This window comes from Ananas comosus, linkage group 4 (genome assembly GCF_001540865.1).
Source record: "Ananas comosus cultivar F153 linkage group 4, ASM154086v1, whole genome shotgun sequence".
Classification (NCBI taxonomy): Eukaryota; Viridiplantae; Streptophyta; class Magnoliopsida; order Poales; family Bromeliaceae; genus Ananas; species Ananas comosus.
Window position 1 is genome coordinate 1790566 of NC_033624.1, and position 16198 is coordinate 1806763.

A 16198-nucleotide genomic window follows, 5' to 3' on the forward strand; every position below is an offset into this window, starting at 1 on the left:
GTGATTAAGTTGTGAAAATGTAAATATTAAAAGAATTACTGTTTTCGAACAGCTTAAGTTTACGAAAAATATTGAAAGGTACGTAGGTGGAACAATCTGGTCTTATCACATTTAACCCTCCAAAATCAGCATTTCATGCGTGATAATATAGGGGATATATCTTGTATTGGATGGAAAGAGCCAAATTAACTATACAACTACATATATCTATACATAAAGAAAAACGAAAGTCAAAAGTAATGCATGTGCACAATTTGTAGCTTTTAATCCCCAAGTCATTGACATCTATTAGGGCGGAAACATGAGTACAGAATATGGGCCTACTTTAATAATATAGTGGTTAAAAACATAATTAGACAGTCTAAAAAATTCAAAAGTACTTTTAAATTTTTTATACTATAAAATTACAGTTACAATCGATGGTGGTGATTCCAACCGTAATTTAAAATACTAGAAGAGAGAAAAACTAGTAAGCGATTTAAAATTTTTTAAATTTTTTATAGTATAAAAATAATAGTTTTAACCACTATATTATCAAATAAGGTCAAAAAAGTTTATATTTTGTTTTTTTTTAGAGAGAAAGATAGTACGCAATCTGCTTCGCTTATTTTTTTAGAAATAAATTTAGCTAAAAATATGAATCAATTATAATTTGAACTAAAGATCTCAGATACTAGCCATTAAATTTTGTACTACTTACATTAGGTACGGTCAGTATAAGAGTTTATATTTTGTTAGATCTGCTAGTAAAGGTGCAGAGATGCGTGTATCTAATAATGAATGGCGCGTGCATTGCACTGCACGCATTTGAGCTTGTGCCAGGTTGTATACCGCTATAAGTGGTGGCCATGCACCCATCATGCAACGTGTCCAAATTGCCAACTAATTAAATTACTTAATAATTACTTTCGTACATAATAAACCTGCTAGTATTGTCCACTGAGCTTATCCGATTCTGGAGAATTTATTACTGCAGTTTAAAAATACTTCTTTTACAGCAACATAGAAAATTAGGAAGATCAAATACTTCAACAGTATATTTGTGCGTGCAATACACGACATATTTAATTTTTTATATATTTTTAAAAAAATTTATGCATCACAATCATTTAATTCTGCGGGTAATCTTCAAATTGACGAAAGATTTATAAGCTGGCAAGGCCTACGAATCTCGCTCGTGAGTCTAGTTCACGTTTTCGACCTTGATTTGATAGAGCTAGATAGAAAATTATTTAACATTATTATCTTTTATTGACTTTTGACTTTTTTTTGGATACTTGTGTACTACATTGGAATATTAATGCCAAACTTTGACTGATTCCTATGATTGCATTAATAGAAAAAAGAAAAAAGAAAAAAAAGGTTGATATGATATGCCCCAAGAGAAAATTTTGCTATGTATGTTAATCTTTGTTCCACTCTGTTACTCTAATTATTTTTTTTACAGGTGAAAAAAAATTTACAGTTAAAAGTAACTAAGCTCGTCTAAGTTTGTATGTCAAAATAAGTTATTTGAATAAGCATAATTTGTGCAAAAATAATTCGATTATATGTAATTAAATAGCTTNCTCGGAGCGAGCCGATCTCGAGCTCATATCGAGCCGAACACGAGCTGGGCGAACAGCAAACTGAATTACCACCCCTAGGTACGGTCAGTAAGAGTTTATATTTTGTTAGATCTACTAAGTCAAGGTGCAGAGATTCGTGTATCTAATAATGAATGGCGCGTGCACTGCACGCATTTGAGCTTGTGCCAGGTTGTATACCGCTATAAGTGGTGCCCATGCACCCATCATGCAGCGTGTCCAAATTGCCAACTAATTAAATTACTTAGTAATTACTTTCGTATATAGTAGGCTTGCTAGTATTGTCCACTGAGCTTATCCGATTATGGAGAATTTACCGACAACATAGAAAATTACGATGATATTCAAATACTTCAACAGCACATGTGTGGGTGCGATATACGACACATGTTAACTTTTTTTCATATTTTTTTTAAAAAAAATTGTGCATCACAATCAATTAATTTTGCGTGTAATCTTCATAATTGACGAAAGATTTATAAGCTGGCGAGGCCTACGAATCTTTCTCGTGAGTCTAGTTCACGTTTTGGACCTTGATTTGATAGAGCTAGATAAAAAATTATTTAAATTATTATTTTTTATTGACTTTTGACTTTTGGTTGGATGCGTGTGTGCTACATCGGAGTACTTATGCCAAAGTTTGACTGATTTTCATGATTGCATTAATAAAAAAAAATAAGGAAAAAAAGCTTGATATACCCCCCGAGATGTTACTCTAATTATTTTTTTACGGTTGAAAAAAAAAATTACAGTTAAAATAACTAAGCTGGCCTAAGTTTATATGTCAAAATAAGTTATTCAAATAAGCATAATTTGTGTGAAAATAATTTTATTATATGTAAATAGCTTTACATCTTTATCTCGTCTCCAATTAATCTAAAGCCACATTTTTTCTCAATATGTATTCTTCAAATTTCTTATAGTGATGTCATTGGAGGATGTCCAAGCAGGAGATTTGGCCGAAGATGTGCATATGGTTTGGGATAGACGGAGCGGAAGGATAGGGTCTCAGTCCATGAGCGATGGTTTACCTGAACTAATTGTTTGCTGGTGGGTTAATTATTTGGGAGATCAGGAATGGTATAATCTTTAGGAGGAATCAGACTGATCAAATCCGTGGTTGCTATAAGGTTAAACAGCTGATGTCCCTGTGGGAAAAACTTCGTCCTATGAAGAGACACTGATTTTTTTATTTTTATTTTTATTTTTATTTTTTTATTTATTTTTTTTATTTTTGTTCGGCTTTTCATCTCTTTAGAGGTCTTGTTGCTTCATCCATATAGTTAAGTTTATATCCTGAATGAATGAAGCGGGTAGCATGCTACCTTTTTCTAAAAAAAAATAATAATCTAAAGTCACTAATACATTATTCTTCTTCGCTCCTAGAAGCTTCCGCTCGTAATTATTGACTCCACGCCGCCCATGTTGTGAATCTAAATCCATGGGCTCCGCTTCTCCCACCAGCATTTATCCTGCTGTCTCTTCCTTTTTTTTTTCTTTTTCTTGTGTGTGTGTCTGTGTGTGTTAGATGTTGACATTTATATATGGATTAACATTATCCTTACATAATAAATATATACATGCATGTGTTTCCTATTTCCATCTCCATTTTGCTTTGAACGATTAAGTAATCAAGCTAACATAAAAGATGGCCAAAACCCTATTCTTAATCCTCCCTCATATCCTTTATCTAATAACCATTGATGTTTCCTTTTGTACCCTAACAGCATCATCCCCTCCCCCTTACAAAGCCCTAGTTTCCCCCATAACCAAAGATCCCACCACCTCCCTCTACACCATTCCCATCGACAACCGGCGCCCGTCGGTCGTCGACCTCGCCGGCCCCCTCATCTGGTCTCTCTGCGCCCCCGACCACCCGACCGTCGCCTGCGGATCCAAGACCTGCGCAGCTGCTGCCGAATTCCGCCCTCCCAATTGCAGTAGCAACACTTCTCGCCCTCCATCTGATCTCTACAAACCGCACTGCAACTGCACCGCATACCCGGTAAACCCCGTGACGCGTCTCTGCGCCCCTGCTGACCTAACCCTAACCACTGTCACCGCAAACGCCACCGATGGTAAAAACCCGAAGTATTCGATCGCCTTCTCCGACTTCGTCTCCTCGTGCTCGATCAAAAGCCTACTGCAATCCCTACCGGCCTCAGCCTCCGGAGTAGTCGGCCTTGGCAGGTCGGAACTGTCGCTACCGCAACAGCTATCGACCGAGGCCAAGTACGCAAACAAATTCGCGCTCTGCCTCCCGGGCGGAGGAATCGGCGTGGCCTTCTTCGGGAGTGGCCCTTTCTACCTGCTCCCGCCCATACTGCCAGCGATCAGTGACAATTTACAATACACTCCCTTGATAAAGAACCCTACGAACCCCGGATACTACATCGACGTCGAGCACATCGCGATTGCCCTGAAACAAGTCCCGTTCCCGCCCGACGCACTTGCACTCGATAAGCGCGGGAACGGCGGTGTGGCGCTGAGCACCGTGAAGCCGTACACGGCGCTTCGGAGTGACATATACGAGCCGTTCCTGAAAGCGTACGGCGCGGCCACGACGGGCATCCAGCGGATGCCGGCGACGGAGCCGTTCGATCTCTGCTTCAACAGCAGCGCGCTGGCGTCGACGAGGCTCGGATACGGCGTGCCGGAGATCGACGTGATGCTGAAGGGGGGGAAGAATTGGACGGTTTTCGGGGCGAATTCGATGCAGCAGGTCGGCGCGGAGACGGCGTGCTTGGCGTTCGTCGACGGAGGGGCGGCGGCGGCGGCGGCGGTGGTGATCGGAGGGTTTCAGATGGAGGACAATTTCTTGCTGTTCGACGCTGAGAATTCGAAGTTGGGATACAGCTCGCTCTTGTTTGGGAGGATGACTACGTGTGCCAACTTCAACTTCACTTATGGGGTTTGATTAATAAGTATTTAATTAAGTGCATGGGTGATCACGAGCTCACGTGCTTTTGAAAGTATATCACTATTTGTGTTTGTGATTTTTAACCATGAAATCGTCTCAAATCGTATAGTATTATTAACGTACGGTGTGTGTTTCATTGAGTCTCTTTTAAAAGTGCTATATGAATTTTGAGACGATTCGACAATTAAAAAATTACTAGCACAAATGCTCCTATACTTTTGAAAGCACAGAAGCGCAATTCACTATGGTTTGTATATTTTAATTTTGTTAGTTGGTGTTGTTTGGTAATAATTGGAGATGCATGTTTGTATCATGTATGCAGTTATAAGTAATTAATAATTGAAATTTTGCAGTTATAAGTAATTAATAATTGAAATTTTGTGCTTACGGTTTCCTTTTTTTAATGAAAAATTTATTATTAGAGAGCATTTTGTTTTTTCATAAAAGAAAGAAGAAAATGATAAAAACGTATAAAATTTATTCGAACTATGTATTATTTTAAGCTACTTATTCAATTTTTCAAAATTTTAATTTTGCTATCGGATCTTTTAATTTGTTTCATTTGAGTAAGTTAATAATATTTTGACTTCAAAATTTGAATAGGTTATTTATTTTTGTAGAGTGGTAAAATTAAAATTATTAAAAATTAATTAGTTATTTCAAAATGATCGATAGTTCTATATATTTTCATCAAAAAAAAAAAAATAGTAATTTCACCGACACCAAGTAGACATATAATCAAATGGTCATTATTTCTACCTTGGGGTGCATAAAATTATTAAAATTACAAATTTTCCTTTTATATTAGAATCATAAAGTTTAGTGGAGTTTTGGTTTTTAAGGCTCAAAATCTTATGCTAACTCTAGGGCCTTTCTATTTCCAAATTCTCGGCTACAAAAGTGTGTGTGTGCGCGCGCGCGTGGGCCTTTCTATTTCCAAATTCTCGGCTATAAAAGTGTGTGTGTACAACTAGACTAATATACTATTAATAGTATCAAGTTATTGGTACTACTAAGTTTTTAGCCATTGGATTAAGAAATGTGCGGTTAGAATGACGCGAGCCTCCTAGGGTTGAGTGGATGGTTGGTTGAATAGTATGATCTAACGGATGAAAATAATCAAAAGGGTAAATCTAACGGTGGAAAACTTGGTAGCACCTAGTGTTTCATGCTATTAATAGCATAGCAGCCGGACTTGTATATAAATATATATATATATATACACACACAAACACATGTAGCTTAAATTAAAAGTATATATATATATATATATATATATATATATATATATATATGCACACACACAAACACATGTAGCTTAAATTAAAAGTAAAAATTGGACCAAACATGCATCAACTTAGACTAATTGGAGCTTTCAAAGAGTAAATTGAAAGAATATTTTCTTTTTCTCTTTTTAAATGTTTAAAGCCTTCGTGCATAGCAGATCATAATTAATTTTAGGGAAAGCTTCAAAAAATCCCTATGATTTCACACTTTTTCATTTTAGTAACGTATGGTTTAAAGTGTATCAAGTTAGTATCCGGTGGTTTTTCACTTTATCACTTTAGTACCCTGTGGTTTAAAGTGTATCAAGTTAATATTCTGTGATTTTATTTTTGTATCAAGTTAGTATCATGTGGTTTTATTTTTGTATCAAGTTAGTACCCTATGGTTTTTAAACCATAGGCGAAACCACATGGTACTAACTTGATACACTTTAAACCACAAGATACTAAAGTGAAAAAGTGCAAAACCACATAGTACTAACTTGATACACTTTAAACCACACATACTAAAGTAAGAAAAAGTAAAACTACGGGGGGTATTTGAAGTTTTTCTTTAATTTTATATATATATATATATAGCCGATGAGGCAATGACCTGTTAATGATGGAATTATGATTGTTTATATATATACATATATATGGGTGAAGCTTTAATTTGTTAATTTACATGATCGAGGAAATTAATTAACCCCAATTAACACAACTGGACTAATCCAGTGCACGGATTTCACGAGATAATTTAATAACTAGCTAGCTCCATGGATATGTACCTATCTCAGCTTCTGATCTTCTTGTCCCCTCTCGCATGCATAAAATTTTAAACAAATTAAAAATTAAAATCAAAATTTTAATTTCAGGGTTAGTTACTTACAAAATTAGCTACTATCTAATTTGGAAAGTAACAAATTAAATAAGGAGACAAAGTATTGGAAACTATTAATTTGGTATTTGATTAGCATGTATTTTCCAACATTATCCTTACAATTAATTTTAATTGGTAATTAACCTGCTGAGTAGATTACTAATGTTTAAAAGTCAATCATATTCTCTAAAAATAAACGGTCAGATTTAAATGAGCTGGTGTATTGAAGCATTTTTCTATATATTTTGGTATCAACTACTTGATAAATTCCAGCATTAAAAAAGTATGCAAATTCAGATATATGGAAGTTTGAACACTTTTCATTTTTACAAAAAATTCATTGTATTTTTGAGATATTTTTTTTTTATTTTTTGTGATACAATTTTTTTTTTTAATTCAAAAGACCCTTTTATAAATTAAACAGTGTTTTTTCGCTAGAACAATAAACAGGCCCATAACACAAGGGCCTTGTTTGGATACACGAGTACATATGCTGTCCCACATATGTCTTTGGTTTACCTAAACCAAATAAACATATTGTATTTGCTAAATGATAAGTATGATAAATCATCTGAAATGGAATATCATATTTCATCTAAAAATATTTTTTTTCAACATAAAACAAATTATCTTGTTGGTGAAATATGTTATCTTATAAAATTTTGAATAACAAAACTTTTCAACAAGCAAAAAATTAAACCTCTTAGTTTCTATCATCAAAAAAAAAAAAAAAAAATCATACTAAATAAGTTATCCAAAAAATAACTTATTTCGATATTCAAACTGGAGTCTAAATGATTACAATAGTTAGAACACCAAGTCGTTTACTATTTTGTTAGGTCACTCGAACCTTTGTTATACCAACTTAGACCAGTAACCTAGTGGTTTTGGTGTCCGGATGCCGATGTCTTTTGTGGTTCGACCCTCCTTATAAATTTAAATTTGGGACTCGTATCGTTATAATATAACAAAAAAAAAATCAAAATAAGAATTATGATAATTGAATATTTTACAAGGGTTCGTATGTAAAAAAAGTGTCTCTAAACCAAGCAGGAATGTCAACAGGACAGATTCGGGACGGATTTTCAAAAATCTGAACCCGAACCCGACTCCAAACCAATTATTTCTCTTTTCAATATTTCAAATATATATTATATATTAAATCTAAATTTTTAAAATATAAATTCAAATATAATATTAAATTTTCATATATATATTATATATAATATAAAATAAATTCGGATTTGAGATCGGATCGGGTATAGTCAAATTTCATATCATTATTAATATTCATCGGATTTTAATTTTTGATATCTATATTCGAAATTATATTCATTTAGTACCGAATAAATTTGCTCCGTGCGAATTCGAATTCGGATAAAATTTTAAATATTTGTACGATTGAAATCTCTAAAACCAAACCGTATAAATGAAAGAAGGAAATGAGGGTAATAAATTCCGACCCACCAAGTATTAAAAAGTTGCTCAACGGCTCAACCGCCATTGACACGTGCGCCCCACTCCGCACAATTTACCATCGATGCGTACGAAGCGCCATACCCCCCCCTCTCCCCTTTTTACCCCCATAAACGCTCCAAAATTACCTAAAACTCCCACTCAATCAAACTAAATTACCAAGTCTATAGTGTTTTTACTTAGATTTCTAATTAAATTTCTCCATTTTTTTAAAAAAAAATTAAAATCAAAATTTTAATTTTTTATTATTTATTATAATTAATATTTTATAATAAAAAATTATGGAATAAAAATTATGATAAATATCGTATACCCTATCTGAGAATTTTATAGCGGGAATCAAATGTGATTAATCTCTTAATCAGCAATTCAGAATACCAATCAACTGCACTGAATAATAATAGTTTGATTTTTGTTTTATTTGAATTAACAGTACTTTTAACAAATAGGAGCTTTGATTAAATTAAAATAATAAAAATTACAAATCTAATGGTAAAAAAATTTGAAAGTGAGCAGTTAGTGCTATTTTAGTCATTAATGCTTTGTATGAGGGTATTTTGGTCATTTAACATTCGAGTCGGCGAGACCACTTCGATATTAACAAGGCCCTCGTACGCGCCGTGCGCGCGCTCTCTCTCTCTCTCTCTCTCTCTACAAAAGGAAGCGCTCTCTCATGCAATTCGTGCTTCCCCTCTCTCTCTCTCTAGCTCTACTCCTCTCTCGCTCTCTCTCTCTCTCTCTCGCGCGCGCGATCCATCTCGATCTCTCTCGATTTCGATCCCGATCGATTCGATCGATGGCTTTCGTTGCGAGATCGGGGATCTCGATCGCGGCTCCGCCTCAATTCGCACCGAGGAGAGTGGTAATGATCGATCCCTGTAATCTCTCTCGCCTTTGTAGTTTCCAATTTGATGAGTTTCTGTACGTAATTGATCGAATTTGGAACTTCATCATTCGATTTTTGAGAAATTTGCGCCTATGTTGTATAATTTTGTGGATTCTGTGGATATTGGTTCTTAGAGGTGCTCTGATTGTGGTTAGAATCAAAGGTGAAGCTTGCATGGTGTTTTGGTTCGATGATTTGAAGTGTTTTTTCGTATGTGTGAAATTTGATGGTTTTATCGATATAGTGCGGCGTTCTATGTGGATTGTGTGGATCGTTGAGTAGTTGCTAGTGTCGAGGAGCTTTTACAGCTCTTTCTTACTCAACTATGTAGAATTTGGCTATAACTGGTGTTGATAAAAGAGAAATGATCATCTAGGTGATCATTTTTCTTTTCTTTTTTTTTCAGGGAAATAAATACATGTTCTAAGTTGAAATTTTGGTCTCATTGTTAAGAGAACAATGACAAATTTACATTGGAAATTGGTTTTTGGCTTTTGTTTTGTGTTTGCGTAATTATGAAATATGACCACCTAGGACTCACCTGGAGGTTGAAAATAAATAAATAAATAAATAAAAATAAAGGAAGAAGTATTTGAGCTAGGGATTTATGGACTTAAAATAATTGTTGTTTCTATTTTATGCAAGTATGTGTGAACAAAAGGAATATAAAGTTAGTATTATGAAATGCAGAAAATATATGCGACATGTGCAAGTTAGTCTGAAATGCAAATCTGTATATTGCTGAAATTGCATTTCTCTTCTTTTTGTGTTCCATATTATTGCGAGCCGTATTGTCGAACTGAGACTCTCTTGATGAAAACCATGAAAAAAGAAATTATAGTGGTGACGCCGGATGATCTCTTACTAATGCTCTGTAAAATTTCCTGCCTATCAATTGGTTATTTAATGTTTAAGGTGAGATTTTCTTGTTATTTGTTGAGCAGGAAGTTAATGGAACTAATGGATTGAAATCTCTTTCCTTTTCTACCCAAAGGAAAAGCTTTCCATCAATTCATTTGCGGCAAGCCAACATGCGCTTCCGTGTTTCGTGTGCTGTAAGCTTCTTCTCGTGTGGCTCTTTATATTATTTCATGTTTTGTGCTTATGCTGCTATATTGTCATTTTAGTTCTTTATCTTTTCCAACACTGCTTTTCTTTTTTTTTTGCAATAACTATATATCTTTGGATATGAATATTCGCCCTGTTATATATTTATTCCGAAACTTGCCTATATATATTGTTCTGGATTTGGGAGAGCTCCATTATATATCAGTTTTTAACCTACTTATACAAAGGTCAAACCACTCTTGTATTAGGGGTAAGCTAGGATGCAGGTCCTTAGTTTTAATTCTTGTTACTCTCATCACCTCCACAACTGTCTTTCATTCAACATTGTTTTTTTTTTGTTTTTTTTTGTTTTTTTTGAGAGTTTAGGGTTTAAGATTTAGGGTTTAGGGTTTCATTCAACATTGTTCAGCGGAAAATTTAGCAGATGTTGAAAGGACCTGAATAATGCTAATGTCTCATGAAGTTGTTTACATGAATTTTACTCTCTCATTCTTATCCAAGAAAGATTTGGTAGGCAAGTTCCGTTCCTACGACATTAAAGAACAAAGAGATCTCTCACATTACATTATAGAGTTTTCTTCTGTGTGTTTCAAATGCTTTTTCTTCCAACTGTTCTGTCAATGTTATTAGCAAAACAATCATGTTTAGAGGTCCAAACTAGACAGGCTAAGACCTTTTTGATGCATCCTGAAACACAGGGAATGGTTTATCACTCGAGGATAATAAGTTTGAATGGCCAATTTGATGAAATGAGAGGATGGGGTCATCACCGGAAGCATCCCGGTTATGATTTTGTTCTCAGACTATGACGATCATGATTCACCCTACAAAGCATGTGAATATTTTTGGTTCTCAATTTCTTTTATCATTGGTCAGCGATTTTAAAGGACCTTCCTCTTTTCAAACAGGCAAAGCCCGAGACTGTTACAAAGGTGTGTGAGATAGTAAGGAAGCAGTTGGCTCTGTCTGATGACTCTCCTGTGACTGGCGAATCAAAATTCTCAACACTTGGGGCTGATTCGCTTGACACGGTATCTTTCTGCTCGCTTTCTTCAGCGATGATATCTTTTTTCACCTACACCCTGATGCCAGCTCCAATTAGTCTTGTCATATGAACAAGTGTTTCTGTCGTGAAAATTGACTTGGAGCCCAATCAACTATAGGCTGTTTTGAAATAGACACCCCCCGAACACTAAAACAATCAACTGAGTTGGAGATTTGTTATAGTAAATGGCTCTCTGTTCAGCTGACAAAATTGTCGATTTCCTCATGATGGCTAACAGGTAAAAGAGCTCTCTTCACTTTCACAGTATCCCTAGTTCAAATGACAGATACTTCAAAACCAAAAGGAACAAAAGTTGCGGGGGTGTTAATAGGGAAACAATAATTATAAACAAGGTAGGTTTATTACATCTCTACTCAAAAATCACAAGATCTAACCGATCAACTCTATGGGAACTCTATTTCTTGGTGTAGGTTGAGATTGTTATGGGTCTCGAGGAAGCATTTGGGGTGAGCGTGGAAGAAGAGAATGCTCAGGGAATCACTACGGTGCAAGACGCTGCAGATCTCATCGAGAGGCTCGTCGAAGGGAAATCTAGTTAGATCTGTAATGCGGTCGAATAAATTAGAAGGTTTTCTATTTACTATTTCTGCTATTCCAGTGTTCTTTTAGTCATTTGATCTGCTAGCTACGGAAAAAACCTAATGGATGTTGGTGTAATTCCGCGAGATCTTCTTTATATATATGCATGAAATTTGACTCTTGAAGTTGATGTAATATGTTCAGGTGCATTGATTCCTTTTGAATCTGCAAAAGAATAAATATTATGATCATATTACTTGTGACGAATGATTTGGATAGTTAACTAATCACTGCGTTGTTGTAAGTTTCCTTGTCTGCGACGATTACAAATTTATCTTGATATTTGAAATGATTTGGTTTTTTTTAGCTGATTTTTCCATTCTGCTAGTTGATTTGTTCGTTCACTGTTCAATGAGTTTTCTTTTTCCTGCTGCTCTATTAAGTGCTCTGTTGCACTCAATATGCAAAGGCGACTAAAATGTTGATGAGCGAAAATAAATACACACAGGTTTGAATATCTGATCTTATGCTCGTCTACTAAATATCGTACTACCAATTTTGTTTTTTTGTTTTTTTGAGAGATAGGTAGCACGCTACCCGCTTCGTTTATTTTATTTATAAATAAACTTAGCTAAAAATATGAATCAACTAGGATTTTAACTTGGGATCTCGAGTACCAACCACCGAGTCCTCTGGCACTTGCTCTACGGACAGTCGGTGTACTAACGATTTTGTTAAGAAAATTTTTTTCTTAAATCGCGTGATTGCTTTCACGAAAAGAAATACACTCAAACGGGTAAAAGCTCATTACAATTAACAGGCAGAAAAATTGAAAGAAAGGAAAATTGGAGCTCCATCAATATATATAATAATAAGTAGATGAGAAATGCTGATATAAGTGGATTTAGACGAAGGAAACAGGGTATTAACTGCGTCTTAATTTACTCTACACGTGTCTTGTTCCTATTGGCTAGAAGGAGATCCACAAACCGGGTATTTTTGCAGCAAAGCCCTTGTTTCTTTCCGCGCGTTCAAGTGAGGGTTCGCCGTTCTCATTTTCTCTGCTTCCCGGAGAAGCAGCGGAGTTGGAGAAGCCACCGCGCAAGGTGATCCCTCTCTCCATCTCTCTTTCCTTTTTTCTTTTTTTTTTAAATCTTTTTGAATTACATCCACGTACTTTCTCTAATCATGGGTGACACCAATCTTAGGGTTTACTTTTTTTCCAGATTTTTTTTTTTTTAATTCTAAGGCGCCAATGAAGAGCCAAGTAGAAGAAACTTAGGACTCGTTTGGTTCAAGGGTGGAATTGGAATGGATAATGGAATGGGAATGAATTGGAATGGTAATTGGAATGGCTTACTCCCGCAAGACGTTTGGTTTATTTGTGGATTGGGAATTAGAATGAATTATTCACATTTTATTGTTTGGTTCGTATAAACTAAAAAAATTATAGAATACTATAATACTAATTTTACTCTCAAATATAAATTTATATTATTTAAAATTTATGAAAAATATAATACTATTCTCTAATAAGTTTTTCAAAAAATATATCAAATTTATTTTTAAAAACTTTTATTGATATGGGTTAGGAATAGGGTTTTGAGAGAGAATAGGTTTTTTTTTTTTTTTGATGAGAAAGGGGTGAAGAGAAGGAGGGTGAGATGGTCACATNAATAATAAGTAGATGAGAAATGCTGATATAAGTGGATTTAGACGAAAGAAACAGGGTATTATCTGCGTCTTAACTCTTAATTTACTCTACACGTGTCTTGTTCCTATTGGCTGGAAGGAGAACCACAAACCGGGTATTTTTGCAACAAGGCCCTTGTTTCTTTCACGTCTTTCAAATGAGGGCTCGCCGTTCTCATCATCTCTGCTTCCCGGAGAAGCAGCGGAGTTGGAGAAGCCACCGCGCATGGTGATCCCTCTCCCCATCTCTCTTTCCTTTTTTTTTTTTTTTTTAATCTTTTTGAATTACATCCACGTACTTTCTCTAATCATGGGTGACACCAATCTTAGGGTTTACTTTTTTTTCCAGATTTTTTTTTTTTTAATTCCAAAGCGCCAATGAAGAGCCAAGTAGAAGAAACTTAATGTTGGTTATAGCCTGATGGTATTAAATTTCGTCGCAGTAGGAGAGTGAAAAACTTAAGCTATCTGAGAACATCAGTACTTTTATATTTTATATTCAATAAATGACGTAGAAGTTAGGGACTGCTACATGTACACAAGCCTCAGGGAGTTTTATTAGCTTTTCTTTTTTTCTGTGATATTGATTTAAAACAAATTTTGGATGATTAATCAATATATTTATATTTTTTTTCCTATGTCTTGTTTCTTTGCTGCAATGAACTCCCACCGGAAAAATTTTAAAAAAAAAAAGAGCATATTTCTGTATACTTTTCTTCCAACTTTATTTGGTAGTGTTGAATGAGCCTCGATACTAAACGGACCCTAATTCACATGGCTCGCACCGTTTCTTATCGAATTCATTAAAAGTGATTTTGATTGGTGCAGATCAAGCAATAATGATGACGCGAACCGATCTCCCCCAAGCATGGTGGTTCGATAGACGCAGCAGTTCGAAACAGTCTCCATGGTTGTTGTCGGCACTTTCAGGTTGTTCTCTCTTTTCTATAATGATCACAACTGTATGTTTCTTCAATTTCTTACTTCCCTTTGTAGTTGGTGAACTTCAAAAAGATTTGCTTCATTTACGCTAGCTGCGTAAACGTCAAGATGTTGGAATAAGATATCCAATGATAACTTATTGTGTGTGTGTATATATATATATATACAAAAGTTGTGTGATTGGAAGTTATAAATTTGATATTTGCTCCTTGGGTGATCTTGGCATTCATGATTTTACCTACGAGGTGATTTATTTTATTCCAAAAAAGTAATTTGAAGGTCGAATATGGTACCTATTTTAGATATTTGAATACATTTCTTATTTACTAAATACTATAAGATTTTTGAAAAAAAATTAAAGGAACATTCGAATAAGATATTTTTACATCCAAACAGGACCTTAGTTATCATGAAAAACCAAATAAGAGTCCTCTAACTATGGCTGCATAAATATCCTTATTTGGATGCATAAGTATCTTGTTCGATATATCTCTCTGATTAATTTGAGAATTTTGCACATTTCGAAGATAAGGTGTCTGATCAAATATTTAGAATTAGATATTATATTAGGCCTTCCAGTTATTTTTTTCGAATAAGACAAATAATCTCATAGGTAAAGTATGCTATCATATCAAACTATAAATATCAAGATCTTTAAGTATCAAAAATCGAACTCTTTTCTTAAAATCACATTGGAAAATTCTTAAACCAAATAAGTTATCCTTGGATAACTTGTTTCGACTTCCAAACAGGCCCTTCGTTTCTCTCCTTTCTATTCACTTTTATAAGATAGCCTATCCAATACTAAAATTGAATACCTAAAGTAAGAGATTAAGATACAATTGTTATCATATAGGTACATGATTAATGGCACAGCACATATACTGTACATATTTTTTCCCCCCTATGTGCAGGACTAGAAGAGAAGACCAAGCAAATGCTGGAACTGATCGAGGGAGATGCCGATTCATTTGCTCAACGAGCCGAGGCGTATTACAAGAAGCGGCCTTTACTCGTCGACATGATCAGGGAGTTTTACCGAGCTCACCGCGCATTGGCCGAGCAATACGACCAGCTCAAATCAGCAGGCTCGACGCATCACAATCTATTCGGTCCCTCTTTTCTAGATGGAAGCTTGTCACCGAAAGTATGCAACAATGCAACCGATGGATCATCGCTCTTCTCCTCAGAGTGTTCTGAGTCTGAGGAACCTGATGTTGACGACACAGAAACAGAAGCAGAAACCGATCGAGTTTCGCCGAACAAAAGATATGAAGAGAATGAGAGAGAATTACAAGTACTTCGCGAACAGAATGCGGCTCTTAAGGCCGAACTAGATGTAAAAGACGAGGAGAAGAGGGAGGTCATCAGGCAACTAGCTTTCGCTATCGATATACTCAAGGAGGAGAACGCCGATCTACGAAAACATGTCAACGGTTCGAGAAAAATGAGCAAATATCTTCGAATTCGAAAAGTTGACTAAGGATTCACTTTGCAGAAAAGTTTTTAGTAGGCATTCTAATTCCCAGGATATAGTTTTGGCTCAGTATTTAGGTGGCTCTTGATTGCTAAGCTTTCTAGTTAGTGTTAACTCATAGTACCATTCTTTTTAGTAAATGATACATGTTTATCTTTCTTTAAACTTGTTGATGTAACTAAGATCTTCGAATCTATTACCAATGTATTTTGAGAATTCTATGCTTGCATTCGTACCGTGGCACTGCAGCGAGTATCGAGGGCGGATTTGTTGATCGTATTATTGTTGAGCTAATTACATTAGGCCTCTTTATTATTCGGGTCTTGTTATATTTGGGCTATGTAATTTGGTGATGTAAAATCTCTTATTTCTATGTTTTCTTATTATGCATATGGGCCTCCTACTTGTAAGCCTTTGG

The 16198-nt window shown here is 35.2% G+C and overlaps 3 protein-coding genes across 3 annotated transcripts; all 3 read left to right on the forward strand.

Annotated features, from left to right (window-relative positions):
• LOC109708503 (basic 7S globulin 2-like) lies at window positions 3161-4869 on the forward strand. The gene has a single exon (XM_020230276.1). The coding sequence runs from the start codon at window positions 3235-3237 to the stop codon at window positions 4501-4503; it is 1269 nt and encodes a 422-aa protein (XP_020085865.1). The 5' UTR covers window positions 3161-3234; the 3' UTR covers window positions 4504-4869.
• Window positions 8781-11936, forward strand: LOC109708436 (acyl carrier protein 1, chloroplastic-like). Its single transcript, XM_020230181.1, has 4 exons — window positions 8781-8992; window positions 9961-10071; window positions 10993-11115; window positions 11561-11936. Exons 1-4 carry the CDS (start codon window positions 8804-8806, stop codon window positions 11687-11689), a joined length of 552 nt encoding a protein of 183 aa, XP_020085770.1. The 5' UTR covers window positions 8781-8803; the 3' UTR covers window positions 11690-11936.
• LOC109709550 (protein NETWORKED 3A-like) lies at window positions 12711-15945 on the forward strand. The gene is made up of 3 exons (XM_020231835.1): window positions 12711-12775; window positions 14190-14291; window positions 15218-15945. The coding sequence occupies exons 2-3, from the start codon at window positions 14201-14203 to the stop codon at window positions 15784-15786; spliced, it is 660 nt and encodes a 219-aa protein (XP_020087424.1). The 5' UTR covers window positions 12711-12775; window positions 14190-14200; the 3' UTR covers window positions 15787-15945.

Bases quoted from the DNA above. Each gene is read 5' to 3' on its own strand.
- LOC109709550 (XM_020231835.1), top strand. From the start codon at position 14,201: ATGATGACGCGAACCGATCTCCCCCAAGCATGGTGGTTCGATAGACGC. The intron at 14,292-15,217 runs GTTGTTCTCTCT...CCCTATGTGCAG, and splicing joins GTTGTTGTCGGCACTTTCAG to GACTAGAAGAGAAGACCAAG.
- LOC109708436 (XM_020230181.1), top strand. From the start codon at position 8,804: ATGCAATTCGTGCTTCCCCTCTCTCTCTCTCTAGCTCTACTCCTCTCT. The intron at 8,993-9,960 runs GTAATGATCGAT...TTTGTTGAGCAG, and splicing joins AATTCGCACCGAGGAGAGTG to GAAGTTAATGGAACTAATGG. The intron at 11,116-11,560 runs GTATCTTTCTGC...TTCTTGGTGTAG, and splicing joins GGGCTGATTCGCTTGACACG to GTTGAGATTGTTATGGGTCT.
- LOC109708503 (XM_020230276.1), top strand. From the start codon at position 3,235: ATGGCCAAAACCCTATTCTTAATCCTCCCTCATATCCTTTATCTAATA.